The 23,876-nt window shown below is 40.7% G+C and overlaps 2 protein-coding genes across 3 annotated transcripts in view; one reads left to right on the top strand and one right to left on the bottom strand.

Moving 5' to 3' along the window:
• The window catches only part of chtf18 (CTF18, chromosome transmission fidelity factor 18 homolog (S. cerevisiae)), a 99,957-nt gene extending 98,500 nt beyond the window's left edge, over positions 1-1,457 (top strand). Inside the window, exon 22 of the mRNA XM_073060713.1 lies at positions 648-1,457. Within this exon, the coding sequence (XP_072916814.1) occupies positions 648-790 (143 nt within the window). The 3' untranslated portion in view covers positions 791-1,457. The remainder of the gene's footprint in view (positions 1-647) is intronic.
• On the bottom strand, positions 1,287-23,380 carry LOC140735530 (guanine nucleotide-binding protein G(I)/G(S)/G(O) subunit gamma-13). Of its 2 annotated transcripts, none has more exons than XM_073060714.1 (3): positions 22,997-23,380; positions 15,509-15,643; positions 1,287-1,630 (listed from the first exon to the last, which is right to left on the bottom strand). In XM_073060714.1, the coding sequence occupies exons 2-3, from the start codon at positions 15,604-15,606 to the stop codon at positions 1,525-1,527; spliced, it is 204 nt and encodes a 67-aa protein (XP_072916815.1). In that variant the 5' UTR covers positions 15,607-15,643; positions 22,997-23,380; the 3' UTR covers positions 1,287-1,524. The 2 variants fall into 2 exon arrangements, with proteins under 2 accessions (XP_072916815.1, XP_072916816.1); XM_073060715.1 differs by lacking the exon at positions 22,997-23,380 and adding an exon at positions 22,041-22,149.
• Positions 23,381-23,876: the final 496 nt, after the last annotated feature.

Raw genomic sequence — 23,876 nt, 5'->3', positions numbered from 1 at the left:
TTCTGTGTTATAGTTAGGATGGCAAAATCACACAAATATTAGACCATGTCCAAACTTGGAATAAAACCAGGTACACATATGATTTCCAATATTTCCTGAAATCCTGAAAGCAATTCAGGCTCAAGGACTGCTTCTACTCAATGTTAGTGGTCCCCGAGCATGATGAGCTAGACTCCTGACCTCTGTCTACTTTGTTATGACCTTGCACCTTATTGTCTGCCTGTACTGCACTTCCTCTGTAACTATAACACTATTCTACATTCTGTCATTATTGTACCTGGTACTACATCAATGCAGTGTTGTGATGAATTGATATAAAAGGTATACAAAATTGGGTTTTCAATGTACCTTGGTACATGTGACAGTAATAAACCAATTTACCAGTTCTCACAGGGCATACAGGGATTGTGAAAGCTCCCAAGTAAATTCTTTCTTTAAGTTGCCAGCTGTCCATCGTGAAAGTCCAAGAAGAAAATTTTGGCCGGGGATAACGTGTACAGTGTGGGAGAACTGTTACAATACAATTTTTGTATTTATAACATTCTTTATAGTTGAGTGCCAAATATAGCTGTCTGATTAAATGTACACATTCCATAAATTTCTGTCAACATATTGATTTTTATCTCTCTTCCCTCGCTCCCCCACAGTGACTGCAGGTGCTGAACCTGTGATGGAATCAGCTGAAAAATTAATTGGAAAAGCAGTTGGAAAAAGTGATGTGTGGTTCCGATTCAACGAAGGGATGTCCAATGCGGTTAGGCGCAATATTTATATAAGAGATCTGCTCTGAGAATGTGCCAGGATTACGAGAATAAAGAGCAGCAGTTATTTAAATAGGAGGAAGAAGGTTGCACATTCTTACACTGAGCAGAACTCTCACTTGTGCTTGAGCTCCCACAGGTCTGAAGACTAAGCAGGTGAGCCTGTCTTTCCTTTGCCACTTCCTGTGGAAGATGAGTTCCAGTCAAATGGCACTAATATCTGAGCAACTTCAGTACTGTTGTGTAAGCATGCACAAGAGACCAATTTGGTTGGACAAGTAGTAGGTTTCGAATCTATTTTTCTACTAAAAGGAATACTCTGCTGAATGTTACTTATTGGTACTCGGGTATGAGTGTTTAATGTCAAGTGCCATCTGCCAGCAGCCAGTTGTAGCTCTACAATACTGAAGAACCCTGTTGGCTAGGTTGGATGACTGCTTTCGATCTCAACTTTGATTGGAACATAAAGTAGTGTTTGCTTCAGCAAACGTGGGATTCCAGCTTTGACGGACACTTAATGAAGTCTTGTTGTCATTAATTATTGCTTTATTTGTCATCTTTCTTTTACATTGCTTCTTTCTATTTGTACAAAGAAGTTGATTATCACTCATACAATGACTTTGCTTGGAATTACCATAAAATGTACAAAAAATGTAATGTATGTGTTTAAGAATTTAAAAGACTTTTCCAACAAAATTCTCCTAGAGAATCTCTTTCTTTACAAATCAATTAATTGTTTTACACAACAAGCAGTTTGAAAACGTCAAAGTATAGCACATTTGCCTTTCTCTACCCATGGGTTGTTCTTCATTAGCTCTGGGTTGAGGAATGGGTCGTTTGGAACTCCTTCTTCTATCCACTTCACAAAACTTCCGCAGGAAAATGGAATAGAAAGGAGAGGTGATTAGTTGCTGAATACATATTCATAGAACCAGTAGATCAATACAGTCGATATCACACTAAGTTTATTTTGAAAACCTAATTCGTTCTTGCTTGCTTTGCTAGGGACATTGGGGTAATAAAATTATGTATCCACACAGGGAGAAGGCAAACAATGATTATCTTAATAATGGTAACTTGAGTATTACTTTTATCTGAATATTCATTATGATTGATGGAATTAAGAGCATAACAATATCTAGTTCCTATGTTCTCAGCTTGACCCTCAATCTCACTGCATCTTGTGCAGTTTAGCTTCCTTCTAAAATTCCATCTCTGATCTTCCTGTACATTGTGTAAGAGCTCAACTAAGGGCTTGCCCGTCTCCTTGATTATATTTTATCCCAGCCTCCAAGGGGTGATGCAAAACTCCTCCCTGTGGAAAAATACATAACATTCCTTCTCAGTGCCAGAAGTGATGCTGGAAATTATGCATCTCTCCTAATCCCTTTTATGTTGCATTAGCTTAAGCAACCCAGCACACAAGTATAGTTTTTGACAGTAGTACTCTTTATGGAACAAGACTATTAGTAGTCCTGCAGTACCAGAACCACTGTTGCTTTCTCTGCAGAATTCAAGTTCGCTGGAACGAGAACCAAACCAATATCTGTCCCATCCCTCCAGCTGCAGCTTTTGAATAGACCCCATCATTTACATGAATAGCGTCTGACTTTTGAAACAGGCACACTGTTCCATCCTCTTTCAGAGGCTGAGAGTATCAGACTGGGAAAAAAGTTTCAAGGATTTGCTCAGTGACTCTTTGAAGAGGGACAACAATCCCACTGAGTCTTTGGCTTCCCTGACCTCAAACTGAAGAAGCAGAAGTCAGGACAAATGTACTCTGTGCAGGTTTGACATTGTGCAGGATGGCTGCTTACATAAAAACTACAAAAGTAGTAATTTACTCAATAATTGTGTGGAAAACCTATTGCCTTCCTTGATAAATGCTTGTTCAGATATTGTAGTCCGTTTACTCTGTTTCTGCCAACTCTCACTATCCAGCCGAGGGTAAGGGCAAGGAAAAATTATAACTGTCTTATTTCCTAGCCGAAGCTGAAGTTTTGTTGAGAAGAAGTGCATGCATGCACACTGATGCAGCTGGAGTTTTGTTATATGTGTGTTGGCTTATGGTCTGATCATGTAGACATTAGCACAAGAGTTTCTGCAGATGCTGGAAATCTTGAGCAACCTGCAGCACACAAAATGCTCAAGGAACCCGGTGGATCAGGCTTCATCTGCGGAGGGAAATGAACATTCAATGTGGAGGCAGAGACTCTTCATCAGGACAGGTGAAAGGTCTCAGCCTGAAATGTCGATCATTCATTTTCATCCATCAATAATGCCTGACCTGCTTAGTTCCTCCAGCATTTTGTGTGTGTTGAATTAGTGGGAATCTAGTTGAATGACAAATCAAACAAAAAAAAAAGAATAAGGTCTTAATTTTCCTGTGTTTCCTTAAAACAAGGAAAATAAACATGAAGCAAATATGACCGTATCATCTATTGAAACTGCATCCATTCAACTTTTAAATGTTAAATTTTTTAACTGGATTTGTTTTTTATGAATACAGCCCATTGCCAATGCTGAAACAAATATTCTCAGCTTGAGAATAAACAAAGCCAATGGTTTTAATTTCTATGTGCAGAACCAGTAATTATAGATTCAGTTTGACTGATGAAGTCTTGCATAAATATGCAAGGACACAAAGCATCTTTGTGTTGGATGTTTATTCAGTTTTTCTTACTCATATATGAGATGCAAGGCATCACGAGATGGCAATGAACTACCACTTTAAACTGCTACAATCCTTCTGAAGGTACTCCCACATGACTATGTGGTAAAGCGTTCCAACATCCTGACTCAGCGATAATAAGAGAATGATTTATTTCCATGTCCGGATAGAATATCTCTAGAGGGTGGTGTTCCCATGCACTTTCTTGGTGAAGCAGAGATAGTGAGTTTAGAAGGTGCTATCACAAGAGCCAATGTAAACTTAGTTTATAACTTCTGTGCATCACAACAAAGGTCCATTGATGCTGGATAAGTATATAAGAAATTACAACAAGAGTGCTTCAAAGGGTTCCTTGATCCTACTTCATCATTCAAAAAGATAATGGCTAATTAGAACTTGGCCTCTCACTCCATTTTCTTGCCTCTCACTCCACTTAACCTTTGAGTCTCTCTGTGTCCAATAATACTTGAACGTATTCAATGACTCAGCCTCCTTGGCAAACTAGGATAGAGAATTCCAAAGATTCACGGCCCTTTTAAAGAGGAAAGTCTGCTTCAATTTTTATTTTAAATAGATGTGCATTTATTCTAAAATTACAGAGAGCCAATCAAGTGAGCTGCTTGTTCAAGTTGGTTTTGAACCATTTGGGTATTGTTTGAGATACAGTCATTCAAATGGAGGGTGCAGTAGTTCAATCTAAAGCCAGTGTATTGTGCCTAAACAAGGGAGACTACAATGGGAATAAGGGAGGAATTGGATAGGGTAAACTGGGAATGCAGGCTATGGGGTGGGACAGTTGAGGAACAGTGGAAGACATTCAAAGCGATTTTTCACAGTGCTCAACCAAAGTATATTCTATTTAAAAGCAAGGACAGTAAGGGTAGGGAGAGGCAGCCATTGATAACTAAGGAAATAAAGGAAGGCAGCAAACTAAAAGCTTGCGCATACAAAGTTGGTAAGGGTAGTGGGAAACTGGAAGACTGGGTAAACTTTAAAAAGCAACTAAGTGAGCAATAAAGATAGGGAAGGTAGATTATGAATATAAACTAACACAAAATATAAAAACGGATAGTAAAATTTTTATAATTATATAAAGCAGAAAAGGGTGGCCAAAGTAAACGTAGGTCCCTTGAAGAACGAGAGGGAATTGATATTGGATAATGATGAAATGGCTGAGGCTTTGAATGACTATTTTGTGTCAGTTTACATGGTTTTTGTCTAACATGCCGAAGAGATATGCTATACATGCATTGGGAGGTGAGTACCTCAATATAATAGCTATCACTAAAGAGGTAGTGCTGAGCAAACTTGTGGGCCTAAAGATAGAGAAGTCCTCTGGTCCTGATGGATGCATTCCAGGGTACTGAAAGAAATGACAGAAGTTACAGTAGAGGCTTTGGTGATGATTTACCAAAATTCTCTGGACTCTGGGCACGTCCCAGCAGATTGGAAGAAGGCAAAAGTCACGCCACTGTTCAAAAAAGGAAGTAGGCAAAAGGCAGGTAACTATAGACCAGTTAGTTTAACACCTGTTAATGGGAAAATGCTTGAAGCTATTATTAAAGAAGAACTAGCAAGGCATCTGGAAAGAAATGGATCCATCAGGTAGATGCAGCATGGATTCAGCAAAGACAGGTCCTGTTTGACAAACTTACTGGAGTTCTTTGAGGATATAACAAGCGCAGCGGATAGTGGGGAACAGATGAATGCTACTTACTTGGATTTCCAGAAGGCATTCGATAAGGTGCCACATAAAAGACTTATCCATAAGATAAGGATACGTAGAGTTGGAGGTGATGTATTAGCATTGATAGAGAATTGGTTAACTAATAGAAAGCAGAGAGTTGGGATACATGGGTGTTTCTCTGGTTGGCAATCAGTGGCGAGCTAGGCCTGCAACTCTTCACGATATACATTAACGATCTGGAAGAGGAGACTGAGTGTAGTGTATCTAAGTTTGCTAATGACACTAAATTGAGTGGAAAAACAAATTAAGCAGAGGTTTCAGAGAGTCTGCAGAGAGATATAGATAGGTTAAGTGAGTGGGTAATTGTCCGGCAGATGGAGTACAATGTTGGTAAATACGAGGTCATCCACTTTGGAAGGAAAAATGGAAGAGCTGATTATTATTTAAATGGTAAAAAATTGCAGCATGCTGCTGTGCAGAGGGACTTGGGAGTGCTTGCGCATGAATCTCAAAAGGTTGGTTTACAGATGCAGCAGGTTATCAAGAAGGCAAATTTTCTCTGAGAAGAAAAATAAACATTTGACATTTGATACTTGACCCTGTAGGGCCTCGGCACAAAATATCAATAATTTATTTTCTTCCATGGATGCTGTCTGGCCTGCTGAGTTCCTACAGCATTCTGTGTGCATGTTGCTCACGAGTTCTAGCATCTGCAGAATCTCTTGTGTCTTTGATTTCACTGGCTGACATAACTAAGTTCTTGGTCAACGGAGCTCCTTAACCATATGATGTTGATTGTAGTGACTTCATCTTTGAAAATACATTGAACATCAAGGCTCAGTGGTTAGAATCTCTTTTAGGAAATGGGCCTGGCACTTGCAGAGCAGAAATGTTCATTTCTTTTCATCTGCCCATGGCTAGAAATTGCTCTGTCTTGCTGCCTGAAATCATACATTGCTATCACTTTCAGAGGAGCTGTGGAAGGAACACAGCTATGATCGCTGATGATTGAACAAATTTCTGATATCTGGGTGGAAGGTCACTAATGAACCAGCTTAGTCTGGTGCAGATTAGGTGGAATATGAGGATAAGAAATCTGTACATCTGTACAGGACTTTGGTACCACAAGTAGAACAGGATATTCAATTTGATTTCATTTACAGAACATTTTTCATGTCTTGGAGACAATGCAGCAAAGGCGAATAAACCCTCCTCAGGCTTCCAGCCAGGAAGAAGATGGCAGAGTTTGGCATCAAAATGTTGGTTATAATCGATAACTGTACCCATCTGGAAGCCCAAGAAGAGTTTATTCATCAAGCACTCGGTCCTTTTTCAATGCAACAAAGGTTAACAAATGAGTGACGGGTTTGTGGAATGTCCTACCAGGGATGGTGGTGGTGGTAGTGGTACATAGATTAGGGCCATTTAAGAAACTTAGGTAAGCACATGGATGATAGAGAAGTGGATGGCTCTCTAGGAGGGATTTTAGATTGGGTTAAAAGGTTGGCACAACATCGTGGGGCGATGGACCTGTACTGTGCTGTACTGTTCTATGTTCTATCGTCCTCTCAGTACCAACAAGTTGCAAATGCTTCAGCAGTGTCTGAGTCCTCTCGCACTCCTACCCATGGTCAAATGTATCTGCAGCAGATTCGATACAAGTGAGTGGCTTGCAAGGTCATTATAAGAGCAGACTGGTGTCAAATATTGCAAGGGTATCTCTTCCCTTAAGGACATTAATAGCTAGATGACATTTTATGGCAATCCAGTGAGTTCATAAGTTAAGGATTGGTTTCTAATTTCTCATTTATTTAATCAATTGAATTTAAACTCTCCACTTGAACTGGAAAATTCTTTCTCAAGATTTTCAGATCTGGCAGCTGGATTTCTGGTACCTGTGTCACATTGCCTTAGTTGCCTTACTCCAAGTTGTCAGTGGTATTAATAACAATAAAACTTGCTGAATTTCTTTATTCTAGGCAGGTACTGTTAAATAGCAGAAATTCTAATGGGGAATAACACCAATAATTAGGGACTTTTACCAGCAAACCATTCAATGGAGATGTTTTAGCATTAGCTCCCGATATTTCAACCACATGAAGCCATTTGTATTTACTGTACTTTTAGATTATTGATTTCCACTGTTGGGTTTTATTAATGCATCTTCTACATTACATTATGCAATTAGTAAATCATCTTGAGACATAAAGCTCATATCACTGCATGTCTAATTTATATCATTCCTTACAAATCTGTTCAAACACTGAAAGGTCAGAGTATTTTTAAGATAATGCATCTATCAAATATTATGCTCAGTTATTTTCTGGTTGGTGGTTAAGATTTGGTTCTTGCAAATTAGTAATGCGATGTTTTATCTAGGATCCCTGGTAAATTCTCAGTGCATTGATCTATAACAGATCAAGTAGGGGCTGTGCTCAAACCTTGCTATGTGCTAATAATGCTCATTTCAACCAGGTTTAAAGTAGAGACACACTGCACTTCACTTCAAGCCACCCAGAGTAAAGAAACTAATTTTCTCACTTTGTACTGTCACCCATACACACCCACCAGCTCATGTTGTACTCCACTACAGAGTTCTGGATTTTAAGTGAACGTGACCAGCCACGGTATTGCTGATCCTAATGAATAAACACCGCTCTAGCCGATTACATCGAACCATGAAGAATGACCACTCAGTTGAGGTAGAGAGTTAAGACCATAAGATATAGTAACAGAATTAAGCCATTTGGCCCATTGAGTCTGCTCTGCCATGTCATCATGGCTGACCCAATTTTCCTCTCAGCCCCAGTCTCCTGCCTTCTCCCCGTATCCCTTCATGCCATGCCTAATCAAGAATCTATCAACCTTTTTGTTAAATATATATACAGACTTGGCCTCCAAAGCTGCCTGTGGCAACTAATTCCATAGATTCACCACTCTTTGGCTAAAAAAATTCCTCCTTATCTCCTTTTAAAAAGGCTCCTGCTCTATTCTGAGGCTGTGTCCTTTGGTCTACGGCTTTCACACCATAGGAAACATCCCCTTCAGATTCACTCTATCAAGGCCTTTCACCATTCGATAGATTTCAGTGAGGTCACCCCTCATTCTTCTGAATTCAGGTGAATATAGACCCAAAGTCATTGAACTCTCTTGATATGACAAACTGTTCAATCCTGGAATCATTTTCGTAAACCTCCTTTGAACCTTCTCTAGTTTCAGCACATCTGTTTTAAGATGAGGGGCCCAAAACTGCTCACAATACTCCAAGTAAGGCCTCACCAGTGTTTTATAAAGAGGTATTAACAATTGTAAAATGGAATCAGTCAGTAGCTTTGGAAAAGAGGAAGTGAGCAAACAGTAGCTGAATAAAAGAATATCACTTCTACTGAGGTACACAGCAGCTACTTGAATATATAATAAAACAATCTGTCCATAGTTGACTACTCACTGAATCAATATTACCCCACAAACTATGTAAACTAATGATATCATTAAAAATTAATCATCCTTATCACCCTTCTGGTCGGTACATCACAATGTGCTGGGAATCGAATAGTTGAGCATTATTCATAATATGGAATGATGCCCTCAGCAGTTTAATCTAGTTTTCCCCTGGAAATTTGATTTCATAGAATTTAATCTATGGTATCCAATCATAGAATCAAAAATCCAATTGCCTTATTGGATAACTTAAATCGGTAAGATGTATCTTTGATCCAACATTAGTGCAAAATAGTCTTCTTGATGTAGTTTGATTTCCAAGCTCAATGAGCATAAAAAATACATTTTAAAAGGAAGTGTTTTAGTCCATTCACTCCTCCCCTTACGATTTATATTTTTATAATCATTGAGAGAATTTCAGAGCTGATGAAAGTTTTCTGGTTCATTTATTCCTGAGATGTAGATGCTATTAGAAAGAACAGCATCTATAAACTATCCCTGACTGCTTCTGAGACCACCTGCTTGAACTACCTCAGTTCATGTGTGAAAGTACTCCCGCCATGCTGTTAGTTGCGATGCTACAAGGTTCTTAACTAGAAACAGTGAAGAGATGGCACTGTTCTGTCAAGGACAGGATGGTGTGTAACTTGAATTATAAACTCACACTCTAAAATTGCTAAAAGTACATCAATTGTTTCTGCTTGAAATGTCCTAACCTCACGGTCAACATCTGTATTTCACCAAGTTTGAAAGTTAGAATACTTAGTCACACGAAGTTCCCTAGCAATCCTCTAAATTTACCCATAAATGTTTAATGACAGCTCATGAAGGGTGTGGACCCAATACATCAGCTGTTTATAGACACTGCCTGACTCGCTAAGTCCCTCCAACTTTTTGCGTTGCTCCAGATTCCATAATCTGCAATTTCTGGAGTCCAACTTCACACAGATTCCTAAATAATTTCTTTAGCCAGAGGATAATGAATCTGTGGAATTCATTGTCATAGACAGTTGTGGAAGCCAAGTCATTGGTAATATTTAAAGCAGATGTTGATAGGTTCTTGATTAGTAAGGGTGTCAAAGTTTATGGAGAGAAGTCAGAAGAATGAGGTTGAGAGGGATAATAAATCAGCCATAATGGAATGGCTGCCCCAATGTCTTATGCCTTATAAACCTGAAACCCGATGCTTCACAAAGATGAGAAAATCTGCAGATGCTGGAAATTCAAGCAACACACACAAAATGCTGGAAGAACTCAGCAGGCCAGGCAGCATCTATGGCTAAGGGTAAAAAAATCAGCATTTTGGGCTGAGACCCTTCATCGGGACACTGATGAAGGGTCTTGGCCTAAAACGTCGACTGGTTACTCTTTTCCATAGATGTTGCCTGGGCTGCTCAGTTCCTCCAGGGTTTTGTGTGTGTTTCCCAATGTATCCAGATTAAAGAACCCATCTGCTCACATCGTACTCCACCAAAATGCCACCCTGCAGAGTTATGGATTTGCTAGAAACTTTGGAGAGGGGTTAAGCCAATTTGACAGAGGGAAGGGCAGGTTGTGTTGAGGAAGCTGGGAGGCTGCAGAAGGACTTAGACAGATTAGGAAAATGGGCAAGGAAGCAGGAGATGTAATAAAATGTCAGGAAGTGCATGGTCATGAGCTTTAGTGGAAAGAATAAAAACAGACTATTTTCTAAACGGGGAGAACATTCAAAAATACGAGGTGCAAAGGGACTTGGAATTCCTCATGCAGGATTCCCTAAAGGTTAACTTGCTGGTTATATTAGTGGTGAGGAAGGCAAATGCAATGTTCATATTCATTTTGAGAGGACTAGAATATAAAACAAAAATGTAATGCTGAGGCTTTGTAAGGCACTGCTGAGGCCTCACTGGGAGTATTGTGAGCAGTTTTGTGTCCCTTAGCTAAGAAAGGATGTACTGACATTGGAGAGGGTTCAAGGGATGTTCACTAAAATGATTCTGGGAATAAAAAGCTTATCATAGGAGGAGGGTTTGATGGCTTTGGGTCTGTACGTATTGGAATGCAGAAGAATGAAGAGGGGATCTCATTGAAACCCATCAAATATTGAAAGGCTTAGATAGAGTGGATGTGGAGAGGATGTTTCCTATGGTGGGGGAGTCTAGGACCAGCGGGCACAACCTCAGAATAGAATGGAGATGAGGAGGAATTTGTTTAGCCAGAGAGTGCTGAATCTGTGGAATTCGTTGTCACAGACGACTGTGGGAGCCAGGTCATTGGGTGTATTTAAAGCAGAGACTGATAGATTCTTGATAAGGCAAGGTGTGAAAGGTTATGGGAAGAAGGCAGGAGAATAGGGTTGAGAAGGAAATGGATCAGCCATGATCAAATGGCGGAGCAGACTTTATGGGTTGAATGGCCTCATTCTGCTCCTATGTATTATGTCTTAAGGTTTTGTCAGAAAGCACTCAGGATTATACAGTATTTTTCATGTGGTTGCACTGCCTATCTGCCTATTATGACTAGACAACACTACAAGGTATAAAAGGGCCGATGGACATAAAGAAATGAAACAATATAGATTTCTAAATTTCTTTTGAGGATTCGTTTCAAATATTAATTGTCCCTTCCTCAGAGAAGCTCCTGTAGATCTGCTTTCCTGCTGTTAAACAGGACTAAATTAATTTTTTTTAAAGAAGTTCTAAAGATGATCACAAAATTAGGTATTCACTTGTTTAATTCTGTTTGAACGGTAAACAAGGCTCCAACCTGCCAGGGAGCCCTGTGTCCTGCCTTGTGTATTACCAGAATCATCTTTAACATCATCCATGTGGTAGATGGCAGTTCAGTTTAAAGGCTAACATCAAAGGCATCACCCTGAACTATGAAAAGCTCCCTCAGAAGTGTTGTCCTATAACCATCCCTTACTCAAGCATATGGGGGGACATGTGGCATGTTGGCACCTTTTATCAGTAGCTCTTTGTGACTTGATTGCATTGCTCCACCAGCCTACTTGGTTGCAGTGATAACTGCAGGGTGATATCAAAGCTCAGTCCTGTATCTGATCTGGTTATTGTGCATTGGATTGACAACTAGAGAGTTTGCATCCCTAACCCACCCTCGTACTTAAAAAGCGCCATTGATCACAGTTCAGAAACAGGTTACATGCCTCCACGCTTTTATCAACAATTAGCATCACACAGGGGAAAATGAGTGGAAAAAAAATTAAATTCAAAGACCACTTCATCTCCTGTGGCATTAGACCATAAAACGCAGAAACAAAATCAGGCCATTTGACCCATTGACTTCACTCTGCCATTTCATCATGGCTGATCTATTTCCCTCTCATCCCCATTCTCCTGCCCTCACCCCGTAACCTTTCACACCCCAACTAATCAAAGATCTAACAAACTCTGCTTTAAATACACTGAATGACTTGATCTTCACAGCTGCCTGTGGCAACGAATACCTTAGATTCACTACCAGCTGCTTAAATAAATTCCTCATCTCCATTCTAAATAAATGCCCCTCTATTCTGAGGCTGTGCCCTCTGGTCCTAGATTCCCCACCATAGGAAACACCATATCCTCTCCATATCCACTCTACCAAGGCCTTTCAACGTTTGATAGGTGTAAGTGAGATTCCACCACCCCTCCCCCATTCTGATAAACTACAGCAAGTACAGGCCCAGAGTCATCAAATGTTCATCGCCTTTCACTCCCGGAATCATTTTTATGATCCTTTGAATCCTCTCCAACGTCAGCACATTCTTTCTTAGTTAAAAGGACCAAAATTGCTCAGAATACTCCATGTGCCTTATAAAGTCACAATATTATATCCTTGTTTTTACCTATATTCTAGTCTTCTTGAAATGAATGTTTACATTGCATTTGCCTTCCTCACCACTGACACAATCTGCAAGTTAACCATTAGGGAATTCTGCACAAGGATTCCCAAGTCCCGTTGCACCTTGGATTTTTGAATTTTTCCCCCGCTTAGAAAATAGTCTATGCTTTTATTTCTTCTACCAAAGTGCATGGCCATACACTTTCTGACACAGTATTCCATCTGCTACTTCTTTGCCCATTCTCCTAATCTGACCCAAGTCCTTCTGCAGCCTTCTAGTTTTCTCAACACTACCTTGCCCCTTCACCTATCTTCGTATCGTCCACAAACTTAGCCACAAAGCCATCAATTCCATCATCCAAATCATTGGCATACAACATAAAAAGAAGCAGTTTCAAAACTGACCCCTGCAGAACACCACTAGTCAGTGACAGCCCATCAGAAAAGTCACCCTTTACTCTCACTCTTTGTCTCCTGTCAATCTTTCCTGCAATCCCATGGGTTCTAATTGTGGTATGGCACCTTGTCAAAGGCCCTCTGAAAATCCAAATACGCAACATCCACTGATTCTCCTTTGTCTATCCATGTTATTTCTTCAAAGAATTTGTCAGGCAAGGTGCTCCCTTAAGGAAACCATGCTGACTTTGGCCTATTTTACCATCTGCCTTCAAGTACCCTAAAACTTCATCCTTAACTATCGGCGCCAACATCTTCCCAATCACTGAGGTTGGGCTAACGAGCCTATGATTTCCTTTCTTCTGCCTCCCTCCCTTCTTGAAGAGTGGAGTGGCATTTGTAATTTTCCAGTCCTCTAGAACCATGCCAGAATCTACTGATTCTTGAAAGATCATTACTAATGCCTCAATCTTTTCAGCTACAAGCTAGACATAACAATCCTGTACAGAAGTTGCAGTCTGGAGTGGACTTTTGATTAATAACTTTGTTCAGTCTTTGATATAGCATGTACTAGATAATCTCTCTTTTCAAGTTATTCAATAACAAACCAGAAAACTCAAACAGATGGAAACTTTTTATATTGATGTTTCATTTTTGGAGGAGGTTAAAATGTACGAGCTAGACTAGGCTACGTAGCCCCCATTTACTTGTCTTGGTACCATATCCCATTATACCCTTGGTCCACAAAAGCTTGCCAATCTCAGATTTAATATAACAAATTGAACCAACTAGTTATTGTGGGAAAGAGTTTCTTATATCTATTATTCCTTGAATAAGGATGAGTCTCTTAGCTTCTTCTGTGAACACCAGCATCAGTACTCCTCCTGACTCTTTCTGGGTTTCAGGTTTGACATTAATGAATTGAACACAAAAGATTCTAACACTCCACTGTAGGCTCAAAGGAGTTAATCCTTGTGCCTGTCATTAACTCCACAGAAATGGATTATCTAGTCATTATCATGTTGTAGTTACTGAGTGTTTTCTCTTTGTAAATAAGGAATTTTTTTATATTACTACATTGACTGCATTTCTAAAGTGCATCATTAGCTAAAAGTATTTTTAGAATGTCCTAAAAAGGATATGAAGAACACAATGTAAATACAAGTTTTTCTTTTCATAATGGTTCAGCTCTGATTTCAAGATTATATCTATATATCCAAAACCTTTATGAATGGATAAGTTTTCTCTATATTTGGAAATTCATCAAAATCCTTGAACATAGTCAAAGCACCCTTTAAACTTTCTACTTTCCAGCAAATATAATACCTTGTATTTTTAACAATAAATTAAAATTGTTCAAAGATTCTTCAGAATGATAAAATTGAAATGTGATAATGGAGCTAATTTTGCTTCACTTTGGTCTCACTTCAGCAGTGCAACACTAGATTCTACATTAAAAGATAGCACTTAATAAGGCATGAGCTAAGCACTGAAGTCGAACTGTATTTGCAAAGGGCAAATTATTCCAAACTGATTTAATTCAATGCTTTGTGAAAGTTAGCAAGTATATAATCAGGAGAAAGGAAGTGAGCCTAGCTTTCAAAAAGGTGCCATTTCTATTTTTAGTAATTAGGTGGGAAATTAACGGCCAGGACAGGGGGCAAATGAAAAAAAAATTGCAAGCATGCAGAGTGCATATAGCAAGTTTGATGCAGAAATTGTGGATTTCCATACAAAATGAAAGATAGAAAGATGCAGAAACTTAAAGGGAGCAATTTTTGACCTTGTTATGATGTAAAACAGCCTACTTATAATTTTCTGCATAGAGATAAGCTTTTCAAGTTCGTATACCGGTGTTGAAGCTACACGAGTCACCTCCGCATCTACTTCATCTAATCTTATTAATACAACCTCCTATTCTTTTCTTCCTTAGAATGGCTGCATTTAAGCGGAACCTGGATAAATACTAAGCAGTTAATCCTTGTAGTTACAAGCTCCATGTTCTTCTCACCCTCATGTGAAAGAGATGTTCCTCAATTTCTTACTTTTTTTTGGTCACTACCTTATTTTGGTACTGTTGACTTGGGCTTCCCCAGGTGCAGATACGAGGGGTGATTGTTAAGTTCATGGCCTAAGGTAGAATGAGTCAATTTTAGAAAACCTAGCACATTTATTTTTCAACATAGTCCCCTCCTACATTTACACACTTAGTCCAACGGTCGTGGAGCATATGGATCCTGGACCTCCAGGAAGTGTCTACAGATGAGTGATTAATAAGTTCATGGCCTAAGGTAGAAGGAGATGAGTTATACAGCTGTCGTTACATGCACATGCAGTTCAACTCTTTGAATTATGCAGAAAGTCTGAAGTTAATAACTCATCTCCTTCTACCTTAGGCCACGAACTTATCAATCACCCCTGATGAGTTACTAACTTCAAACTTTCTGCATAATCACTCAGAGTTGAACTGCATGTGCATGTAACGAGAGCCGGAAAACTCATCTCCTTCTACCTTAGGCCACAAACTTATCAATCACCCCTCATATCTTCTGTATGTCTATCCTATTAAACCGCTTTAGAATTGTGGATTTATTTTTTACAAATTGGTGGATTTTTGGGCAAGGAAAGAACCACATTTTAAAAGGCTCTCAGTTTTTGCCTTGTATCTGAGAGTGATTGATTTTCATTTGGAGTCTTAAACATGACTTTAATACAGGTCTTGAAGCTTACTCAGGGATTGTTTTGGAAGACATTTCCCTCTTGTAGGACAACTGATACTTCAGGCTATCCACTTCTTTCTTGAACTGTGGAACATCCCAATCTTCCATGGTGAAGGATTATTTTAACTGTCTTCTGGGGAAAAATCTGAAATAATTTAAAAAAAAAAGAAACTTCAATTTTAAAAAGTACATCTTTACAGCCAAATGAAGAAACGTTACCTCAACATATGCTGTTCTTTCACGATTCAAGAAGTTTTCTGAGACAGTCTCAAGTCTGAATGAAATAAGGATTTTATTCAACCATGATCAGTGGTGAGACCATTCAATCTGGGGTTGAATAGCCTATTACCTACCGTTACTTATCCAGAAGCAATAGGAGATACCATTGAACTTATCACAAATAAATGCAGAAAGTGATTTCACAAATAGAAAGTGGTAGCATTGCATAGCATCTGCAAATAGAAAGGCGGGTGAGATAAACTTGTTTTGCCGTCTTCTCACTACTGCAACTAGGAAGAAGGTACAGGAGCCTCATGCCACCAGGTTGAGGAACAGTTATTACCCCTCAATCATCAGGCTCTTGAACCCGAGGGGATACCTTCACTCAACATCATTGAAATGTTCCCTGAACCTGCAGCCTCATTTTCAAGGACTCTCATGTTCTCAATATTTATTGCTTATTTATTATTATTATTTCTTTCTTTTTGTATTTGTGCAATTTGTTATCTTTTGCACACCGGTTAAGAACCCAAGTTGGTATGGTCTTGCATTGATTCTAGTATAGAATTATAGAGTATATCTACAAGGAAGTGAATCTCAGGGTGACCTATATGTACTTTGATAATAAATTTGCTTTGAACTTTGATGGAACTCCAGTGCACTCGGATAAATGTTCTTTGTTTTTATGACCAGTGAGCATTAACTAACAATACTTCCATGTCCTCCTGATTTTCAAATCAATGACCCACACCACAGAGACTACATTGTGGCCCGGTATTGTGTTGCAGTCTGACTCATCAAAGCATGTTCTCATGCTTGAGCATACCGTGCTGTGGGAAGAACGCATGGAGGAGACCTACGAGAGGAAAAGAGCCAGGTATGAGAATCTGAAGAACAACTGCCAAAGAAGAGGCTGGAGAGCAAAGTGTTGGCCCGTGGAGGTCGGGTGTCGTGGCTTTGCAGGCCAGTCGCTCTGCAAAGTATACACTGCACTTGGAATCACGGGAGAGTGAAGAAGGAGAGCCATTTCTAACACCACAGACACAGCAGAGCAAGTGTCAAGATGGCTCTGGATAAAGAGGGCAGATCTGTGGGTTGCTGCTAGGGCACAGGCTGGGATCTGATCAACCCCGGACGGGTCGCCTGGGCGAGGGTGTATGATGTTGAAAGACCCAAAACACCTGATGACCCCAGGTAACGTCACTGATGATGTGCCCTAGCTTAGCATCATCCAGATGTTTCTATAAGAAGAAGAGAAGAACCATGCCCTCCTGATTTTCAAATCAATGATCCATTTCTAATATATAGTTACAGTCAAAATCAGACGTATTATCACTAACATACTGTATGTCTTAAAATTTGTTTTGTGGTAGCAATACAGTGCAATACATAAGTTATAAGGTACAATAAGAAATATATTTAAAAAATAAATAAGTTCAAAATAATGAGGCAGTGCCATGGGTTCATGGACCATTCAGATATCTGATGGTGGAGGGGAAGAAGCTGTTCATAGGATATTGAATGCACATTCTTAGAGTCCTAGATCACCTTCCATGAGAACCGTTCATGTCCTGGCTGTGGTGGTGGGGGGTGGGGCGTCCCTAATGGTGGGTTCTTGAGGCACCATCTTTTTTGAAGGTGTACTCATTGGTGGAGAGGCTAGAGCCCACGACGGAACTGGCCGAGTCTACAATCCTCTGCAGCTTTCTTGGATCCTGTGCATTGGAGCCTCCACCCCAGACGAAGATGCAACCAGTCAGAATGTTCTCCACGATACATCTGTAGAAATTTACTAGAGTCCTTGTCTTTGCTTGACAATGACAGTATACAAAACAGGGCAACCAACTTGAACTTATCGCAGTTTTTGGAATTTTGCTGTGTTAAGAACTAACAACCTGTTGGTTGATGGCTGAGCACCATTCAATGCAACAGGGAGAATGCCAGAACATTGTCATTTTCCGTTCTTACCAGAGACAGGCGGAGCATTGATCTGACATTTCATTTGCACTTGGCAATTCAGCTTTGTGAATGAGCATAAAATGTGACCTGACCATGAAGTGTTAAGGCTCAGATAGTTCCCATGTGTTCTTCTGGCTCCTGTGTGTCTGCCTTCAGTCTCTGAGAATTATTTATTAATATTTAAACTGAGGCATGAGTAAAATGTGACCAGCCTCTTCCAACATTAAAATCAATCGGTCAGAAGAACAGTCGCGCAGTCAAACCTTTTATATCAATTGTCATTTTGTGCCTGACTTGAGACAGGGAGAGAGTGACCACCATGAACAAACTGAGGTATGAAGGGTAAAAGGGAACCAAAGGCCGTGTTATGGAGTCAGTAGAGAATGAATCAGTAAGGGTCACAATTTTCACTGTTGTCTCCATTCTGGTCATTGCTTATCGGAATGTGGTGAGCTCTATATTTTCTTCCCTGCTTAAAATGGCTAATTCGAAATATGAGCAAGCTCCAGTCTGACAAACTGAAATATTTCAGGGGTCTGCTGACAAGAAGTGGCTAGTATAGAACTGAGTACAGAACACTATGCTAACAAGTTTTGATTTGATGTAGAAAGTATCCTGGCAAAGAGACCTTTAAGAAATACTCACCCTGTACTTGTTACAGAGAGTTTTTGCATCAGTCTCCAGGATTGAACCTAAAAAAAGATGTGCTAATGAATTTATTTTGTAGTATTCAAGTGTAACCCTCTCGCCAGGACTCGTTGGTTAACTCTGCTAACACTTCAAGACCACTTTTCTTAAAAAATATACATCTAGGATCAGTATGATTTGGGATTCAACCAAACAGGAACATTGTGATGTTCCGATTAAGGAAACCTTGATGTGAGCGACTGCTGTGTGAATACTGCTCCATGCAAAGTTGCTATTTGCCAGAAAGTTAACAGATTATAAAGAAATATATTTACCAAATTTCTACTTACAGAGAAAAAAAAACATAAGGGTCCATTGCAGTTAAACCAGTCCAATGTGCACATAAACATTGGAGCTCGTCTCTGGAGTAGTCAGGGTATATCGTATGCGGAGCTCATGGACTGTGTTGAAAGCTCCCATCACAGCCTGAACTTCCCTTGAAGACCATCTCAAACAAACTGGATCTCTGGAGTATTGGCCCTTCCTCCTTGGAGCCATTCATCCACACAAGCACTTCTTACAATGCGGACTCTCCTTAAATCATCTTTTGCAGCACCTTCTCTTGTGCCCTGCTTTGCAGCTCCCACCAAAAAAAACCCAAACCAGACTACTGTCCTTCAGAAATCTGCTCCTGTCCAGCACTCTCCAATGTTCACTGGGCAGAAAGTTACAACACATACCAAGACAACCCCGAATGGCTGACATCACATTCCTAAGTTGGACAACATACTCCTTATCTTTAACCGAAGCCGAAACACTTGCTAGTGGGGAAAACTGCTTTTACAGAAAACTGCTAAAGTAAAAATACCTCACAGCATAGCATTACACATGCAAATGATAATTGAATGTTCTCTGAATCCTGACACACCAAAAGCAACAACAATAACTTGTATTTCTGGAGAACTACTGTAGATACTCCATAATGTTATCAAACATAATTTTTGATTCTGTGCTACAAAATGTGATATATCCCAATGAGTAAAAGCTTAGTCATAGAGGTACATTAGGTATTAAGGAGCATCTTAAATATGGAATAGTAGGGAGGCAGAGCACTTTAATGAGGGATTTCCAGAGCTGATGACTCAAAGTCATGACCACCTGTGGTGCAGATGTAGAGACTGGAGGTGCACAAAAAACCAGAACTCATTAAACAAACGGATTTCAAAGGTTTGTCGTGATGGCAGAAATTATTAAAGAAATGAGGCGAAAGGCCAGGGAAATTTTTGAAAACAAAGATAAGAATTTTAAATTACCATTTAAAGCCATATTAGAAAGGTTATTCAAAACATCTGTGAATTTACCAGCACCAATTATTCTGAAATGCTTTATAAAGATTGACTTACACTGCCTCTTGTATTTTTTTTATAATAGAAATAAAGCTAAGCCAATAGCCAAGCCAAACAAAATATCAGGGCTGTGTTGGTTAAGAGAAGGTTTGGCGATTGGACCATATCAAAACCATATATAACCATATATTTTGCTATCTTAAGAATATATTTACCTCTTTCCTAGATTACCAGTCCTCCAGGATTATCCCCAAGTTATTCTTGTGGGCCCCTCTTTGCACAGGAGAAAAGTAGTTTCAAAAATCCTCTGATTTTTTGAATCATTTAAGTTATGGAACATTAAAGATGGAATAAATAGCTATTTAACAGTCATTAAAACTGGTAATCTTTCCATTCCCTGCTCTGGCTCCCTTACTCCTTTTTCCCACAGTTGCCTATTGTCTCCCTCTGGTGCCCTTCCTCCTTCCCTTTCTCCCTCAGTCCAATCTTCTCTCCTTCTTCAGCCTTTTAACTTTTCCACCCATCACCTTCTAGCTTTTCATTTCAACCCCCTCCCCTCTCCCAACTACCTACCTTGCCCCTCACCGAGCTTCATCTATCACCTTCCATCTTGTACTCCTTCCCCTGGTCCCATGTTCTTATTCTGGCCGCTTCCCGCTTCATCTTAAGTTCCAATGAAGAGTCTCAGTCTGAAATGTTGATTCCTTATTCCTCTCCATAGATGCCGCCTGACCTGCTGAATTCTATTGTATCCGGTACTTCTGATGTGCCTTCCTCTACATTGGTGAGAACCAGTGCAGATTGTGGGGCACTTACTTGACCACCTTTACTCCATCTGCAAAAAGCAGGATTTCCTAGAGGACAACCATTTTACTTCCAGTCCCTATTCCCATCCTGACATGTCGGTCTGTAGCCTCCTCTTCTGTCACCATGACGCCACTCTGAGACTGGAGGAGCAACACCTCATATTCTGTCTAGGTAGCCTCCAATCTGATGGCATGAACATCGATTTCTCCAACTTCCATTAATTTTCCCCCTCTCCTTTCCCTCTTCTTCAATTCCCCACTCTGGCCCTCCTCTTACCCCTCCTCACTTGCCTATCACCTCCCCCAGTGCCCCTCCTCCTTTCCTTTCTCCCATGGTCCACTCTCCTCTCCTATAAGATTCCTTCTTCTTCATCCCTATACCTTTCCCTCCAGTCACTCCTAGCTTCTTGCTTCATTCCCCCTCCCCCCCCCCCCATCAACCTGGCTTCACCTATTACCTTCCAGCTTGTACTCTTTCCCCTCCACCACCTTCTTATTCTGGCATCTTCCCCCTTCCTTTCTTGTCCCCGACGAAGGGTCTCAGCCCAAAATCTTGACAGTTTATTCCTCTCCATAGATGCCACCTGACCTGCTGAGTTCCTCCTGCATTGTGTTTGTTACTCTGGACTTAAAGTGTCTACAGAATCTTTTGTGTTTATGATCTGCATAATATCTTGTGTTTTTAATCAAGAGATGACATCTTAAATTGCAGTGGAAGATGATGCCTTGTGAGGGGACAGGGGGATTATATCTTTGGACAAATAGGAATTTGCGGATAAAGAGGTTGAAGGCAGAAAGCCTTCAGGTGAAACCTCCAACCACAACTGTCCCAAAATAAAGAGGGAAAGAATGGACATTTCTGATCAGTAACTTTCCTCAGAATTGAGCCAATTCTCCAGTGTGTCCAATCTGGTTAAGCTGACTACAACTGAGAATTCAGAACAGCCATGGTTTCTCTGGGGAGGATGTTTTCTTTCTCACCTGATCCTTCATTAGGCTGGTCAGTGGTAGAGAACATATCAGAGGCTTTGTACATGGTCCAATATCATCCTTATTGGGTTGGTGGAAGGCTAGACTGGGGAAGTTTTCCGGGTATATCAAACCTTGGGGAATTAACGGACAGGTTGGTTTATTTTTTTCCCGTCAGCTACAGGAACTAAAACAGGAAGTCGCTGATAATCTGATGGGATACAGTTTCTGAAGGGAAACGATTAGATTTGGATATCTCACTGACATACCGGACAGTGCTAGAACCTGGTCTCTCGGGAAGCTGCTTTCCAATCATTCTCGTACTTTGGAGCTAGCCAAGCAGTACTCACACACAAAGAACATTCATTAACAATGGGGCCCAACAATAAACCACGTCGGCCGATCGAATCCACCGCTCTCATTCCTTTTCAACTGGATATGTTATTCCCGCAACGTCGGCTCGTGGCTGCATCAGGAAGCGCCACAGCCCGACGGGACGGAGATGCGACCTTGTTTTGCTTCCGCATCATTTCAATGGACTAGACCCGACTGACCTCTCCCGGTAGTCTTGCCGACTCCAACCCCCTCCGGCATAAACGTCCATTCAGAAACCCACCTATATATTTTAGCTCGGGCCAGACAGCGCAGATTAATCTTCCCTTCCACGTTCCTCGCAATGACGTAGTGAAAATTACTAAACAAAGAAATGGACAACGTGTAACATCAACCGATTTTGCCAATCCCTTGTATCAACTCGCGCTTACCAGTTAACTGGTGGTCAGGTTTGGGGAGTGCCCGATGGTTCACACGCAGTGTCTAATTTTTTTAATATATCGACATAGATGGACAATTTCAGGCTGTGCTTGTTTGGGAGAAAGGGAAGCAGGGTAATTCACATCCAGACAGGAGAACATTTTAGATACAAAATGAACGTATCCACTGTTCATAACGATGGTCATCTTCTTTGTAATTTAGTAATGTTATGGAGCGCAGGATTTTTTCCTCAGGGTTCAGCCCGATCAATCGCTTTAAACTCCTGCAAGGTTGAAATTGGCTGTCTTTCGTTTGGAGAATGTTGTCACCATTGGTGAAGAGCTACCGCAGTAGAAAAAAAATGCAGAATCCGTACGTCCGTCCAACCACAAACCTCTCCGTCTCTATTTTCTTCCCTCTTTAAACTAAAGTAATGTTTTAAATCTCATTAACCCGCGGGTCGTGGCCCGAACACAGCGCGGGAGGAAGTGGATTCTCATCTCTCGCCTTTATTTATATAAGATACCCAGTAACGACGGTTCGAAGTGATGGTGCACCTGCCGGTGTGTCATTAGGGAACTGAGCTGGGAGCCGAGTGGTCATCTGACTAATTTAGGCTGGGGTATGAATATAGATCAGGTCGTCCGCTGCCCCATGCCCAGCATTGTAACATCTACATAAATCGCACCTTAAAGCCGGAGACAAAAGTGGAATATGCTGAGGTTAAAATTCAGATTCCACGATACTTAATTGCAACATTTAAGTTGACAAGACCGGCCTTTTCTCTCCCGTCCACTTAAGATGAAAACGTTCACTCACCTCAGTCTCAAGGCACTTTCAGAAACCAGCGCAAAGCCCTGCTTCCGCCAGCCACTCCTCGATAGCAGCAGGGAGGTTTGAGCAGGATATATACAGATGTTGTCCTCTCCTTTCTGGAAATGCAAATCCTTGGTGTAATCTATTAATGTAACTGCCAATCCATTCAGAATGTGGAGCTGATGCCCTTTGGAGAGGATTTGCACAGCTGAGCTCTCCCGCCTGCCCGCTTTCCAACTGCCGCCCTGTGTAATAGTTGAGCTGGAAAGGAAAGAGCAGCTTCCTGCTATCTCATTAGAGGCTGTGCTGAGAGTGTGGGATGAATTGTCGTTCCTGGTACCATAGCTACCTCCACTTGGCAGCATCCGCTGATTTAATTATGTCCCTGCGGACTGTGCCGGGGTTTAGCAGTTACAGAACTGCCGAATAAATAGTGACAAAAGTGCCAATTAACACAATGAACAAAGTTGGACTAATTTCCTTGTGATTATTTCCTTCAGCGCCTGACTGCAAAGTTAAATTGCTGAATTAATGGGAGGTTCGTTAGTCTCAAGACTGTTTCTAAGCTCGCCGTTGTTTTATTTTTCAGCAGACTTCGGTGCCCGCGCTGCCGGTACTGAATTGGCCAGTTTTCACACAGCTTGTATGTTAGTGTCTGTTGTTTGTACAAACACAGCCGTTACACTATTGCAGCCATTGTGTGTATTCGTGTAGTGCCTTCAATGCAGTGGCTCGCACTACCAAAACTATCGAACAACTTGTCCCCATGCTCTCGGTGAATATTAGGATAAACCAGGGGTCCCCAATTTTCTTTATGCCAGGGACCAATGCCGTTAAGAAAGGGGTCCGTAGGCACCAGGTTGGGAACCCATGGAGCAGATGG

Source organism: Hemitrygon akajei, chromosome 11, assembly GCF_048418815.1.
Source record: "Hemitrygon akajei chromosome 11, sHemAka1.3, whole genome shotgun sequence".
Taxonomy (NCBI): Eukaryota; Metazoa; Chordata; class Chondrichthyes; order Myliobatiformes; family Dasyatidae; genus Hemitrygon; species Hemitrygon akajei.
This window is presented reverse-complemented; position numbering and strand designations above follow the sequence as displayed.

What these genes read in the sequence shown, in the direction of transcription:
- LOC140735530 (XM_073060714.1), bottom strand. Translation starts at nt 15,606, where the DNA reads ATGGAAGATTGGGATGTTCCACAGTTCAAGAAAGAAGTGGATAGCCTG. An exon ending in TCTTCCAAAACAATCCCTGA is followed by an intron (nt 1,631 to 15,508) that starts GTAAGCTTCAAG and finishes TTCCTGCGGAAG; the next exon opens with TTTTGTGAAGTGGATAGAAG.